Raw genomic sequence first — 14931 nt, 5'->3', positions numbered from 1 at the left:
ATATAGCGCTTTTCTGGAAACTCAAAGTCGTGGACTCGAACCCATGACTTCGAAGGCTGGAATGAGCATCTTGTTGAATCCACTTTATGCAGCCACATGTTGACCGTGACGGGTTCTCATCGGGTTCTAACTGGCGGTTCTGCCAGATCCATTCAGGTGGCTCACATGAAGAAGGGGGGGGGGGGGGGGGGGCTGAATGAGTCCACAACATGCAAGTCTGCGTCTTCTGCATAAAGCAGGAATTTACAGACCAAAGTGAACGTTTCACATTTTCTCCTCAGCGGGTGGGGCCATCATAGAAGACCAATAAGACGCCCCCCCACCGCCTTTATTTGTTTTTATTTTTCCTCCCGTGGCACTGTGGAGCTCCAGGTAACTGCCACTGACCCCAGAGCGAACCGAGGCCGTGGAGGTGGAGGCGGTAACATAAGATGCTCATCCTGCCTGCCCCTGGTTCAATAAAGGTTTTTTCATTCAAACATGTGGATCCTGTGCAGGCCGACATTAGCAATAATTTAATGCTGATAATTTAAAGCAATATTTTTTACTGAAGATAAAGTTTTGAATCATCATCGCTTTTGTAGGAACTGACGCACTGAAATCTGACTTTATTATTGGCTTTCTTTGAGCGCAATCCGAGCAGGGACGTGCGTCAAGATCACAGGCAACGAGTCCGAATAAAGAAATTATCTGTACCAAGTGATCCGTTTCCAACCGGAATCTAGAAAAGTCCCTTTGGACAAAAGCAGATTTTAGTTTTATGCCTCCGATCAAATCAAATATTTATTTTTGCATTTTATTTTCAGGATGTAAAGAAATATATATATATATATCTATATTTTAGAAATGCCCGTTGACGGTTTAAACCTGACGCATTTAAAGCCGCATATATTGGTACCTTAAATGTTATAATAAATATAATGAAATGAAATAAAAATAAATTAGATTTGGGGGATTATTTCCTGTGAGATGTGAGATTCCTTCTGCAGCTTTAAATATTCATTAAATAAAAAAAATATCGTATTTTTTTCTATCAATCTTTAAATGTATTTGTTTTTCCCATATAATTTGAATCTGAAATCGGTCAATAGCAGTTTAACGTTTTCACAGACGTCACAGGAAACAAATTCAGCATTTTAATCATGAACATTTTAGGTTTAAGTGTCCCAGAATAATCATTACAATAAAAATAAAGCTCGGTTTTTATAGTGCCAGACATTAACGACATGAATGCGCTGCAGAGATCCTGCCCATCCCAGGACTCAGATTAAATCCCGTTCAGTCACAGCTCGTCCATAATTTATTGCCTCATTCTGGATGTCTAAACATGTCGTAAATTAAAGTAACTTTTGATTGTTTCCTATCAGAGTCGTGTCTGGTTTCGATTCGAGTCGTGGGAGGAGTTGTGTGCTGCTTTTACGCACGAGGGGAGGGCTGCTCTTTAAGGGTCCCGTTCTCTTTGGGGCTATAAAGACGACGGGCAAATTTCAGGACGAGGTAATTGTTCATATTTTATGGTGACGTTTGATTAAATCGTGCGCGTCTCGGTGAAGATGATGGAGTACATGGAGGAGAAGTTCTCACTGAAAAGCCAAGTGATGAGGGCCAGTGATTACTACATGGACCAAGTCATGGAGAGTCTGGACGGCGCGCAATACTTCACCAAGGCGTCCCCAAAATGTGCGCAGGCCTTCGGTCTCCAAAGCGGCGATCACTGCTCCTCGCCGTGCGGGGACCAGACTGGTGCGTAAAAGTGCTTTGTTTTTTGGAAGAGATTATTCCCGCATGTGTTTTTACAGGAGGCATTACGCGTTCGTGTGAAGTAAAAAAAATGGAAGGAGGATTTTTTCCCCCGCTAATCTTTTCATGTGATCATTTCACAAAACGTTTTTTTTTGGTGATTATTCTACTTGGATTTTAGACCATAAAAAAACAACATATTGAAATATAATCCGATTTTTGCTTAAAGGACCTCTAAACTTTTAAACGTATTCACGTGCAGGGCTTTCACGCACTGCGTGCGGGCTTGAATTATACAGTCACAAATATGAAAACATGAAACGTGTCTTGATTTGCACGCTTGTCCGTTGCAGCGAGTTACGGTGTGCAAAAAACGGACGAAGACACTTTGCGCTCGATGGATAATTGCTGCACCCTCCGCGCGTCCCCGGTGACCACCGGCCAGGAGAAAACGGATCTGGACGACATCGGAGACAAGTGCGACAGTAACGTGTCCAGCAGCAAGAAGAGGAGACACCGGACCACCTTCACCAGCGCGCAGCTGGAGGAGCTGGAGAAGGTCTTCCAGAAAACCCATTATCCAGATGTGTACGTGAGGGAACAGCTGGCCATGAGGACGGAATTAACCGAGGCCAGAGTGCAGGTATAGGGTTTTATCAGCACACGCGTGTTTTGTTAGCACCACGCGTGGACAAAAATGATGCCATAAAACAGAGAAGGGACGACTTCTCCCGCGTGCGTGCTGTGCGCAAAGCCACAAATTAATTTATTCAGCTCATAAATACACTGAAAATCTGATTTATAATTAAAATAAATCACTTGAATGAACGATTTCATCTCAATTAGGCGCAGACAGATTTATGTTCTGTCCTGCTGCAGCTCCGCGTGGGCCGTGCGCGATAGGTTAGGGACCACGCACGTCACGTCAAAGGATTAAGTCTTTCTCGTTGTCTCTGCTTTGTCTCTTCTCCACGCGCAAAGGTCTGGTTTCAGAACAGAAGAGCCAAGTGGAGGAAGAGAGAGCGCTACGGTCACATCCAGCAGGCGAAAAGCCATTTCGCCGCCACGTACGATTTATCCGTGTTACCGAGGACCGACAGCTACGCGCAGGCGAGTGATCGTCACATCTGTCCGCGCGCCGCGCGCGCCACTCTGCTCTATCCATCACGCGTGATGAAACGCGTCTTTCAGATAAAGAGGCCGCGGACGCTGATTGGAGCCTCCGTGGGGTGTCACGCGTGGAATGAATGGCCTTATATCAGATTTCACGCTGGATGAACATTCATCTTTGCTGCGCGGACAGAGGTCAGGTATACCAGATGAGGTGAGAGGAGACGGGCGACGTCAGCGAGGAGCCCATATACCCCCCCATCGTTACGCGCGCGTCAGGAAGGCGATCTAAAGCTGAGTCCAACTCTTGACCAAACTTCTGCTGGTTTGTGGGTTTTTCTGAACACGTCCGAACCGAGCCCAGCAGACCCAGTCTGGATGCGTTTACCTCCTCGTGGTCATTCCATGTCCGCGCGTATCGATTAAAATGTTTTGCCTCTTCTTTGTGAATCGCTTGACGTTTATGTTGGACTGAATTGGAATCACGAATGTGACGGAGCTGTCGGTTCGGTCCAGTTAGAAGTCGGACATCAAACTTCTGTGGGGGACAGATCGTCCACATCTGTGGACTCTTTAGTGTTTCGGCTTTGCGCTTAGAGGAAAAACATAAAACATGTTCTTAAGTGCTGCAGACAAAAGAGATGATTTAATTAGATATTTTATGTCTGTTTAAATTCCGCTTATATTTTATTCTTCCACGCACACTGTCCTCTTATCTTTATTCTTTATCTGAGGTGGTGCTTCTGTGGAGATTTAGAAATGCATTTTGAAATCTCCGCACTAAGCAGGACTTGCTGATATTAAATATCCACTTAAAGCACCTCCTTTGTTTGGATGCATTTAAAACACGTTTGTCATTCAAATAAATAAATTCTCTCAAATGTCATTTTCCTGCAACGGAAATGAAAACGATTCTCCTCCTGCTTGCACCCCCCGACAGATCCCAAACAACCTGTGGTCGGGCCCTGCTCCTGCTGGCTCCGTGGTCTCCTCCTGCATGCTGCCCCGCGGCTCCCCTCCGTGCGTCACGTCCTACCCGCACTCCCCCCGTTCGGCCTCCAGCGCCACGGATCACGGCTACGTGGGCTTTCCCAATCAGCAGAACCAGTTCGGCCACGTCTCCCTCAACAACTTCTTCAGCGCGGACTCCCTCCTCCCGCCGGCGGCCACCGGCCACCCCGCCTTCGACACCAAACCGGAGTTCGAGAGGCGCTCGTCCAGCATCGCCGTGCTGCGCATGAAGGCCAAGGAGCACACGGCCAACATCTCGTGGGCCATTTGATCTGGGCCCGATAACCGTGTCCGGAGTCTGACGTGGGTCTTTAGTGTGGGATCGACCTGCAGTCTCTCTGATCCCGTTCTAAAAACGAGCCGCAGATCTGATTTTACGCACGGAGTGACGTATCCATCGCATGGAACGGAACACCGGGGGGGACAGAGAACAGGAAGCGCGTCTGGGTTTGCGCTGCTCTGCTTATTTTAAAGAAGCGCAAACGAAAAACGAAATAATTTAGCAGCAGCTGCAGCTAAAACGCGCCGGTACGCGAATCCTAATCGGGGATTCGGGACCCCCTCCGTGGGATAGAACGAGGCGTGGAAAAACTCCAGACTCCACCGGTGCTCTGTCCCGAGGTGGGTCCACGCGGGGGGGTCCCCCAAACCACTACGGCCTTTATGAGCTTTCTTTACGCGCACCTTTCCTCTTCATCCCCGCCTCGACTCAGAAACTGTTGGACGCACCGACGCGTCCGTGCGCGCTTTGCGTGTCAGTGACATACCCACGACGCAGGGTTTAAACGAGCGTGCACGTGTGTCATTTTATCTGGTGGAAGCATAATAAAAGAGTGTTACTTGATTCAAGCATGGCTGTCCTCTCTTTACAGTGGTTAAATTACAATTCTCTAAATGTATTTTGACGTCATCAAAACCTCGCGAACAGACGCGTAAACACGTCACAGATACGTCACTGTTGCTCTGCGCGACGGTGGCGTGTTTTTCATTGATCCCACATGTGGGTTAAATACTGGTTTAGGCACTAAAGTTCCTGTTATGGACACGTATAGTCTCTGACGTCATTATTGCGGTGTTTGAGTTTATTAAAACTACAATTAAATAATACAACTAGTTTAATTAAGTGTGTTAAAATCATGCATTCATATTTAACAGAAAGTAACACCCAAATATTCACAACGAATTATTATTATATTAGAATATAAAATGATCCATTATATTCTCCGGGTTTTCAATTTACATTTTTAGTTTTGTTCAAAATTAGATCAAAAAGTATTTTCCTAAAATAATCACATCTGCTTAAGAAATAAATAAAAACATTTTTTTTGAACTTTTGAATTAAAATGAATCGATTGAAACTGACTGCATAAATAATTTCGTCTCTTTCCTGTCGTAAACTAAAGACAAACATTCGCTTTGTGTTTTCCTGTATATTTTAATTCACATCATCTTTTACACAATTTCAGTTTTCATTGAGACCAAAGATGCAGCAACAACCGACGTTTTCTGGGACGATGCTCGGCAGCGCTCAACTGAAACCTGTGAACAATTTAAGCACAATATGAAATCCTAATGAATGAATAATGAACAAAGACTCCCGACACTAAGAAGACCCAACACGAATGAACCCTCCTGGATGTGGATCTAACTCAGGATCATCTCATCAAACATATCTTTATGTCATCTCTGTTTATTCTTTCACTTTTCCTTCATTATTTGCACTCTGGCATTATTTCTTTGGTCTAGACTGTTTTCTTTTTTAACGGTTGTTCCTTAACAACGGACCTCAGGTGTGAAGGTTTGTGACGTGTGATGTTGCCAGTTCACCAACAGTTTGCAGGTGTGGCTCCTCCCCTTCGGACTGACCTCGTCCACCGGTGTGACTTCCTTAACTCCCAGCTGCTCTTTTAAATCCATCACCTTGTTTTTCCACCATCCCTGCATCCCCTTTGCCCTCCCCTCCCTGCCGCATCCATCCGTCTTCTTGGCAGCGGGACTCGGCATCCAGAGGCTGATGGCGCTTGCACACATGTGCACAAGTGAGCGTGTTTGTGAACACGCTCTACACGGAACAAGCCTGCGAGACGGGAAGCTCGTGCAGACCAGATCCATCAACAGCTCCAATGGGTTTGACCCTTTCAGGTTAACCGCAGCCAATATAAGAGCTTCCCTCCCCTGCCTCCCAACTTCCAGCACTACCTCACATGGGGGAGGACAGGCCTGTGTGTGTGTGTGTGAGTGCGTGTTTTCACACACACCCACAGGGCGGTTGACACGGAGAAACACAGCTACATCAAACGTTTCACGGGCAGACAGATGAAAAATGAAGCCGGCGGTTGGCGAACAGAGATCTTGCTGTCTTCCTGCTGTTGTTCTCCTCGTCGCTCAGCGCCGATGTCTGAAGACAGAATCCACAGAACCGCCCGACACGGGTCTATATTCTGTTCCTCAGAACGGCCGTTTTCTTACGAGCCTTTCTTAAGTTCTCTCAGGCGGAGAGGTCATTTAATAAAAGCAGAAAGCAATAAGCGTCAAATGAACAAAGCGATAATCAATCAGTCAGGAAGTGTTTGTGATCAAAAGGCATCCGTAGCAAGGTAACCCCCCCCCCCCCCCCCAACTGGTGGTGGTGGCTGCTGACGCTGCTGACACGATGAAATGTTGGAGTTAGTGAATGTGGGCGGCGTTGGCGAGGTCAAAGGTCAAAGTAACGGCAGAATAAATGAACTAAAGGTGAACAAGAAAACAAAGCAGGAAGCTAACAGGCTAACAATGACTCCATGCTATTGGTCGGTTCCGATTGGCTCAACGTAAAGCCCCAGACAGCAGGAAATTATGATCGACCGTGAAAGAGAGGTGAATGACAGGAAATACTCTTCACTGCGTTCTTCATGACTGAGCTTTGAATTACTGAAGCGTCAGAATGCAGAGGGTTCTGGGACCCGTCCTCGGGTTCTGGTCGACCCACAGAGCTACTCCCCCCGCTGGGAGTCACAGAAGAACGTCCGTATAACAACATCGACTTCAGAGCATAGCGCGGTTCCGTTGTCATGGCAGGCCAGAACAGGACCAGCGCTCCCAGCAGTGACCCACAGACAGAACGTTTGACCTTTACAGCCCTCTAGTGGTGCCGGAGTCGAGTTGGACCGGAGGCCCAGGCGCTAAAGAGTCAGGAGAGGTTGTCTGACAGCAATGAAAAAGAAAAAACTACAAATTAGAATGACCTCTAATCACCACATTCAAAACATGCGTAACTGGACTGGAGATAAAGGATTCGACAGTTTTGTTCATGAAGACGTCGTGTGATGCATAGTTCCAGATATCTACTTTCATTTGGAAGTTTTAAAAACCTTTTACTGTAATTTTCAAACCCTTTTCACTTCATTTTCAGTTTGAGTTACAAGGAAACTAGAGCTGGAATAGTTATCCAGTTTGATTTATGCCACTCCAACACTTACAAATCAAACACGTCTGTGTGCCCTTCAAGGACTTTGCCTCTCTGACAGGGTGAATATTTAAATCCTTGTTTTCCTGATGTGGGGCTGGAAGTCGTTTTTGTAAAACAGCTGGAGAAATATTCCGGAATCATCAGATGATGTTGTCTCGCTCTTCATGCATCCTTCACTTCCTTCTCTTCTTTTGTTCTGACGGTGTTGCCAAAATTCCTCCAAACCTACAAGTGCCTAATGCCCCTGAGCAATCAGGGTGTGCCTTTCAGAGGGTCCCTTATTCTCAGTGCGGGGAGGAAGTGGTCCCCACCGGACCGACGGGGCTTCCAAGAAGCTCTTAGGGCCCTGCGGCAGGATGCCTCACAAATCCAATTAGGAAGAGCCGGAACGGGGACTGGACTCCCTGTCAGTCACAGCAGGTGTCCAGTTACCACATGTGTGTACTTTCAGTGTGTGTGTGTGTGTGTTATTAATGTGCATCATGGTTTGGTGTGGAGTCGTGTCACTGCAGGAAAGCTGCGTGTCGGGTTCCCTGGTGGACGACGTCCAAAGCGGCCAAACCAATGGAGAGCACAGCCGACTATTGCCTCATCACTGATGTCATCTCCCTGGGCTACTCCACGACTGAGTGACATCACTCGGAGAATGTCCGAAGTGACCTCCAGGTCCAGTTCCATTAAACTGGTTCTCTTCCAAGGGGCTGCAGCTGCGGCCTCAGGAAGGAGATTTCCAGGAGCGTCCAGGAACTCATGTTCCCGTCTCTTTGACAGCATTTAGAGGTTTAAAGGACTCACACTGTTCAGAAGTGATAAAGGACCCAGTGTGGATGCACCCGCTGCCCTCAAGAGACCCAGCAGGGGGGGAGCGGGACAGCAGAGATTAGGAGTCTGCCGTCTCTAATCCTGTCATGGGACAGCCTGGGGACCGTCACCGTCGGTGTTTGGACTCTCATGGAAGCGTAGCGTCTTAAATTAGAAATAAGCATTTCAAAAGTCCGGCCGGTTTAGGAAAAGCTGCCGGAATGGGAACACAACGACACCATTTTAATTTAAATGCAAAGGAAAAGTTTGTGTAAATCATAGTCCGGCTCACTTTAGGTTACAATGACAGGGACACTTTTAAAGTCAGTGTCACTGGACGTGGAATACAAGCTGCTGTTCTGACTGCAGCAGAATCCCAGTGTGTTCCAGTTCTAGCATGAGTCCACCAGATGGCAGCACAGGATCAGAACCACACATCCAGGTCACCATCCTCTCTGTCCAAACCTGTGTGGTCTTCACAGACAATCACCAACACCTTCACGTGCTGTAAATCGATCCGAACCAAAAGCAAATAAGACACGAGTTCGACAGCAGCACCACAGACGTTTTATCCCCCTGTCCTTCACGCCATCGACAGAACAAGGAATGCTGAAAGCATGCAAGAGATAACCGAAATGGGCTAATGTTTAGCCAGGAAAATGTTTCGGAGGTAAATATTTAAGGCCGTGGAATCTGAGGCATGCAGGAACTGCTACTGTATGTGTTACCTGGAATCTCAGGTGGGACGTGGGCGATTCGATGTTGATCTGTGGAGCGGAGAAAACAGTAACTCACTTGCAAATGGCACGAACAGGACGTGTTCCTCAAACACTGCCGCTGGATAGGAGGTGGATGCAGCAGCGGCGTGATCGTGTTCAGATCATTTGTATCTCAAAGTCAAAAGCCGAAAAGCCAACAATTAAATAGCATTTAAATGTGAATGAAAGGAAGAGTTGAGTGAAGAGAAAGTCTGATCAAACAAATGGTCTTAAACTTCAACAAGTAGAGATTTAATACCAGAATGACATCAGACAGAAGAATGGGGTCATGAGGGTGAGTCGGCAAAAAATGTGCATCAACATGTCGGAGGAGTTACGATAAATCTGCAGGAGTCAGTCTAATATATGCAAATTTAAGTGAATGCATCAAAAGCTCTGAGGCGGGAACCTGTGGCGTTCCGCTGGAGGCTTGTTTTGAAATATTAGAAACAGCCAAAGCCGAAGAAGGCCATGAAAGGAAACGTTGTGGGTGACGTAAGAGAACGCCGTTTGGGTCGCTCCAAGCATCCGACAATTAACCCAGGCTGTGTCTCTCGACCCGGGAGGCCTTGTTTAGATCCGTGAAAAGCTTCCTTCATGTCTGTAACCGACCCCTCATTAAAGATACAGACTGTTCATTTCAATATCGCTCGCCATGTTTCTGCACCTGCAAGACAAACTCAGCCGAGAAGCCCAAACACCCCTCCAGCTCTTTTTGTGTCAGACCAACAGTTTATGAGCCGAAGCTCCTCTGGAAGCCTTTCATCGTTCTTCTCTTGTAAAACCTGACACGCCACCTGTCAGTCAGGTGTGAGAAAACTCACAGCGGAAGATTCTGCCATCTGTGGCATCAGCAACAAACAGAACCCCCCCCCCCCCCAGAGGTGAATCACAATCTGAATCTGTCTGGACCTGCACACCGGCTGTGCCGGGTCGCCTCACAGCTGACACACTCTGCATGGTAGAGTGCAGCACAATTAATCCACACCGTGAAACTAGAAACACACTCAGAGAGCACAGACCTCCCCCAAGCAGCTCGTTCCCCTCCTAACTGGATCCACCTGGTGATCTGGGTCAGCACCAAAAGGTCCTAGATTGTTCTTGGTACCTTTATACACCAACCAGGAAAAGTCAAAGTGAATCAGAGACTGATTTTTGAATGCTAAAGTGTAATATTTGTTCCTGACCTCATTCTGGATCAGAACCAGAAGACGTATTTCATGATAGTTCATATCGGCAGAGCGCCGTTAATTTCCCCACCCTGGATAACGGCGATGTCTTTTCAGGATTAGAGGGGGAACCGGGTGGAGGCTAGTTGTTTGGCCATCCCCACCGCCGCCGCGCCAATGCTCACCCTCCCAAGATGTATGGGCCACTCCAAAGCCTCGAGGCTGAAACCTAATCTGCAGATCTGCACAGAAAATCACAGGACTCTCCGGGACACAATGCACCCAGGTGGCTTAAGGTGGGGAGGGGTGGAGGAGTGAGAGCGACAAGCGGCAAGACAAAATGGACGTACAGTCGCTGAGACACAAGCAAAACGTGTGGATTTAAACACGACATCAGATGTCAGATGTGTCAATCTGGCCTTGAGGTCGGAACGAGGATTAAGTGAAATGATCAAACAGACCAATAGGAAAGGTTTCCTGAAAGATCAGCTGTTTCATCCCAGTTTGATAAAAAGAATCAGTGCGTTAATGAGTGTTGGTTTTCTTGGCTGGTCTTTTAGGTTCCGGGACGGAGAGTCCGTTTGCTCGTGGTCTGGTTCGACTTTTGTAGGGCACGCCAACCAGGATTAGTTTCCAGACTAAATGGTTGTTTATATTGCTGCCAGACCAAGCTAAAGCCAGTTTGACCAGTTTTACACTGTGAATGCTTTCAGATTTTGCTTTTAGGCCATCAAAAAAAGGTTTGTTGCCTCCAGGATGTCCATGAGGTGGACCCACCCACTTGTCCACATGACGACTCCCCGCTGCTGATTGGACGGCTCTCTGAAGGACGCAGGAGTGGAAACCAACCAGGAACGCTACATTCATTGGGAGTGTTTGCGTGTTTACGTGGTAAGAAGGGATGGCGCTTCTTCTCAAATCACAACCCCCTTTGTCGCTTTGCATTTTAGAGTTACAGTTTTGTAAGCTGCATTCGACACGGAAAAGAACGGCAAACTTTAAACTGAGTCGACGAAAACGCCTGAACGGGAACTGGAATGCGAGCTGGGAAAACAAGAGGTTCATTAGGGTGCTCGGGGGCGCGTCACAGTCGTGAAGCGTGGTGTGGAAATGGCCGGTCTGTGGGCGTGGGCCGGCCACCAGTAAAGAACAATGCAGGGTGTTTCCTGCTGGAGTTAAAGCGCCGCCGCTACCAGCTTCCTGTGATTACTTCAGGGGGTTTGTTTGCAGGAATTTTGAGTTTCGAAGGCCTCCAGAGTCCACATTTTTAACACCGCTACCGCTCGCACAGGCCGTCAGGGGTCGGGAACCAATCAGATCGCACGCTGCCTTGTGCGTCAATCAATAGGGGCTGCCCACATCTGCCCTGACGTCACATCCCAACCGCAGCAACAGGCAGCCCAAGAAAAGCAGAGCAAAGACAATGAGAGTGAGAAAAGTGGACGCCACGTTGGCTCTGGTTCCACAGGAAGAGAGGAAGGATTATTAGAGAACGCTGCGACGGCAGCGTGGGTTAAATGAACAACCCGACAGGAACGCAGCTGGACCTGAACGTACCTCAAGACAACCAAACACAATCCACGCAAAAAAAGAAGCTCGCTGAGGTGAAAGTGGACCAGAACCGGTCCTTGTTTCATCACAGCGGCTCTGCATGACAAACCCGTTTCAGGGATTATTTTCCACCTGCAGGAGGCGGTTGTTTTAACGCCATGCTTCAGTCTTCTGTCAAGGACGCTCGGTATGTTTAAATTCCTCCTTTGTGTTGCGTTCAAGGCAGCAGAGGAAATGTTTACACCTCCCGGACGGTTAGTTTTGTCTGTCACTTTTCCCAGATCTGTTTTTCCTCCCGCTGCAGATGTCTCTGACGTGTTTCCCGGCGTGATGCTCGGAAGGCCTCGGCGGCCCGCTTTAATACAAAGGACGGTTTTATGCTCTTGAATATATGCATGAGAAAGATGAAAGCCGCGGGTGCAGTAATTGCTGTTTACCACTGCAGCAACCAATTCTGTGGAGCAATCAACTTTAGTGATACTTAATGCAAGTATCGGTGTTTACAGTCGGTACTGAAGGGCCTAAATACGATCCTGAGCCGGCTCACGATCGTATTTAGGCCCTTCTAACTTGAATCTCTTTGCTGCTCTCACTCATGTTCGATGACTTCACTCATTGGATCCTAGATGTTCAGTTTTTAAAGAACTGAAACCTTCCGACTACTTTCCAGCTTCTGCATTAAAATGACCTTGTTTAAATTGCATTATGTCGTCTATAAGGGTGCATTTTGTTCATGCTAATTACCTCCACCAAGGAAGTTCAATTTTGGATGGCGGTTGTCTGTCTGTTAGCAGAATTAAACTGCTGGATGAGTTCGACATGAGGCTTACAATCTAGACTCTGTGCTCAGCTTATTTCATCCCAGAGGATAACAAGTCAGCCCGGTTTACATCATGAACAACAAACTGGCCTTTCAGTAGAAGTAGCGAATAATGATGCCGGAGCTCGGTAACAGATCCATCTTCCTCGGGACTAGGAGTGTAACACAGGACCTCTGTACGCACCTCACTTTTCAGGGGACTGAAACCTTTCTTGGTCTTACAGAAAAAACCCGTCTGTGGTGTCCAAGTGTGTGGCATTGTGCAAAAGGCTGATTTACAATACCCCCCAGTGAACATTTTGAACACTGACCTCTTTCTCTGCAGTCGGAGGCTAAAAGCACATTTCACTTTGGGGCTTCGTCTTCCAGTATTTTGGAAGAACTTCTAAATGCCCCTAATGCCTCCGAAGACTCTGAGGATTCCCGTCGTTGTGTCGAGGCTTTCCCAGAAGATTTCCTGTTTAATATTGCAGGAGTTCCAGCTGTAAAATTAGGGTGACTCATTTTGACAGTATTTTAAACACGTGGTGCGTCACTGATTTGGCATCATTCACATTCCTCACACAGGATGACAGGAAGCCACGACCCATTAGTGCACGGGAACAACTGGAAAAAGAGCCACCTGTCCGGGCCGGGCCGGGCACGGTGCCGTCATCAGAATGCGACGCTCCATGGCAACGCAGCCTCAAATCCAATGCAGCAGAAAAAAAGTGATTGTCTGGACGAAAATGAATTCCGCCGCATCTCATTTCTTAGAAACTGACTTTACAGAATATTACGTTTGTATGATAAACAGGCCGTTCAACTGGGACGGCGGCCATACGACCGGGACGGCTAAGGATGCTGAGCTGTTCCACGGGGAATTTGTCTTTATTTAAATACAAAGATGGGGGGCAACTGCCAAGGAACTGAGTGTGCTTTTTGTCACCATGGAAACGTGCAGTGAAAGACAGCATTGTAGGGGGTTGTAATGAGGAGTGTGTGTGTGTGTGTGTGTCCAACGATAGGACAGGAAATTAGCCATGAATTATATTAATCTCACAAACAGCGGACCGTCTTCAAAGGAAGTGTGCTGAGATCACTGCCGTTGTCTCTCCCGACGCCACACAGGAAGCCCGCCCATCAAAGGACCGGCAATCTAACGCAGCCCACCGGCCTTCAGTGGAGCGCCACTCCAAACCCTCCTTTCTCCCCCTTAAGGTCGCCTGTCTTGCTTCTGGTTTTTTGTCTCTGAGACATGAACGGTGTGTTTGCAGAGACACGCAGGACAGTCGGCCTAATTGTCGTTTTGCTGCGTGTAATTATTGTTGTCTGCCAACACGTCTTTGAATAAGAGACGAGGCAGCCCGGCTGACGCTGGAAACCAAGCCGCACGCTTTCTCTGTTTTTGACCAGCGGTAATTTTATTCCTGTAACAGCCCCAGATTTAAGCGATTTAAGCGAAGACTCAAGGGAACTTTGCCGTCCTGTTTCAGGCCTCTTCCCGAGGCTTTGAAAACGGATCACGGATAAAGAGCCTGTTCTTATTTCAGCCTCATTCTGATGCCTCGGCTCCACAGTGGTGTCAGAAGCAAAGCGCACAATCAAATCCTGATGTCCTGCCTCACAGCAGACCCCCCCTGCCCCCCCCCCCCCTCCTCTGGCTGGCGTTCACCGCTGTCACGCCGCCCGTCTAACTTTTGCTTTTATTTTGTGCTGCTTCAGCCTCCATGAAATTAAACGCAAGCCGTTCTGGATAACACTAAAATAAAAATCGAATCTGTCGAGAAGCTCCGAAAGGCTACTCGAAGTTTATTCTCAGAAAAGACAAAGGGAGCGCCGAGTGTTCAGTTTCTCACCCCCTGAATGTCGAGGCAGCCTGGAGGTGCTTTGAAAAATGAGAAATATGGTCATAAAGAATGTCGTTCAGGCTCGGAGCTTCAAAACGGCAATTTGGATTAAGCTGGGGTTTTTATTCCGGCTTTTTTATTCCACGGGTCGTGGCTGCGATTCTAAAGACCGATGTCCCCGGCCTGCAATTATTCCTTTAGCTGCCAGATACCGTCTGAACTCCAGACTCCGAGCGCTGAAGCAGGCCTCCCGCCGTCACCTGGCGACACACTCGGCAGTCATTCAAGTCTGATTTGCATTCGAATACAAATTCCACAAAATGCTTGAACAAAACTCGCAACAAGTACCGAATTAAATCCCAGTCCCCATCGAGAGGCTGTCCGCATTGCTCGATCGGGCCTTTCATGCCCGGTGGGGGTATTAAGAGGTGGAGGAGGGGGTGAGCAATTAGTGTGTGAAATAGATACCCTCTGCTTCTTCAGCGCCCGGCCCGGTTCTGCCCCGAGTACAAAGTACAAGTCTGTCAACAGCAGCGAGGGAGGAGGAGGCGCTCGCTGTTTGGTGCTTCCCTGGCGACCATCTTGTCTGATTATACGCTGCATTGACTTAAAGGGGCGGGGCCTGTACAACATGCTATTTATGAATCAGCACTTTGAGGAACTTTAAAAGTCTGTTCTGTATTTTTTGTTGTTG

The 14931-nt window shown here is 47.7% G+C and overlaps 1 protein-coding gene across 1 annotated transcript; it reads left to right on the top strand.

Moving 5' to 3' along the window:
* The first annotated feature begins 1553 nt into the window (after window positions 1-1553).
* Window positions 1554-4132, top strand: alx1 (ALX homeobox 1). Its single transcript, XM_068739822.1, has 4 exons — window positions 1554-1743; window positions 2094-2383; window positions 2722-2850; window positions 3791-4132. Exons 1-4 carry the CDS (start codon window positions 1554-1556, stop codon window positions 4130-4132), a joined length of 951 nt encoding a protein of 316 aa, XP_068595923.1.
* The last annotated feature ends 10799 nt before the right edge of the window (window positions 4133-14931 follow it).

The sequence above is a fragment of the Brachionichthys hirsutus genome, chromosome 5 (assembly GCF_040956055.1).
Source record: "Brachionichthys hirsutus isolate HB-005 chromosome 5, CSIRO-AGI_Bhir_v1, whole genome shotgun sequence".
NCBI classification, from domain to species: Eukaryota; Metazoa; Chordata; class Actinopteri; order Lophiiformes; family Brachionichthyidae; genus Brachionichthys; species Brachionichthys hirsutus.
Note: the sequence above shows the minus strand (reverse complement) of the source record. Positions and strands in the feature narration are given on the sequence as shown.

What these genes read in the sequence shown, in the direction of transcription:
- alx1 (XM_068739822.1), top strand. Translation starts at nt 1,554, where the DNA reads ATGATGGAGTACATGGAGGAGAAGTTCTCACTGAAAAGCCAAGTGATG. An exon ending in GCCGTGCGGGGACCAGACTG is followed by an intron (nt 1,744 to 2,093) that starts GTGCGTAAAAGT and finishes TGTCCGTTGCAG; the next exon opens with CGAGTTACGGTGTGCAAAAA. An exon ending in TAACCGAGGCCAGAGTGCAG is followed by an intron (nt 2,384 to 2,721) that starts GTATAGGGTTTT and finishes CCACGCGCAAAG; the next exon opens with GTCTGGTTTCAGAACAGAAG.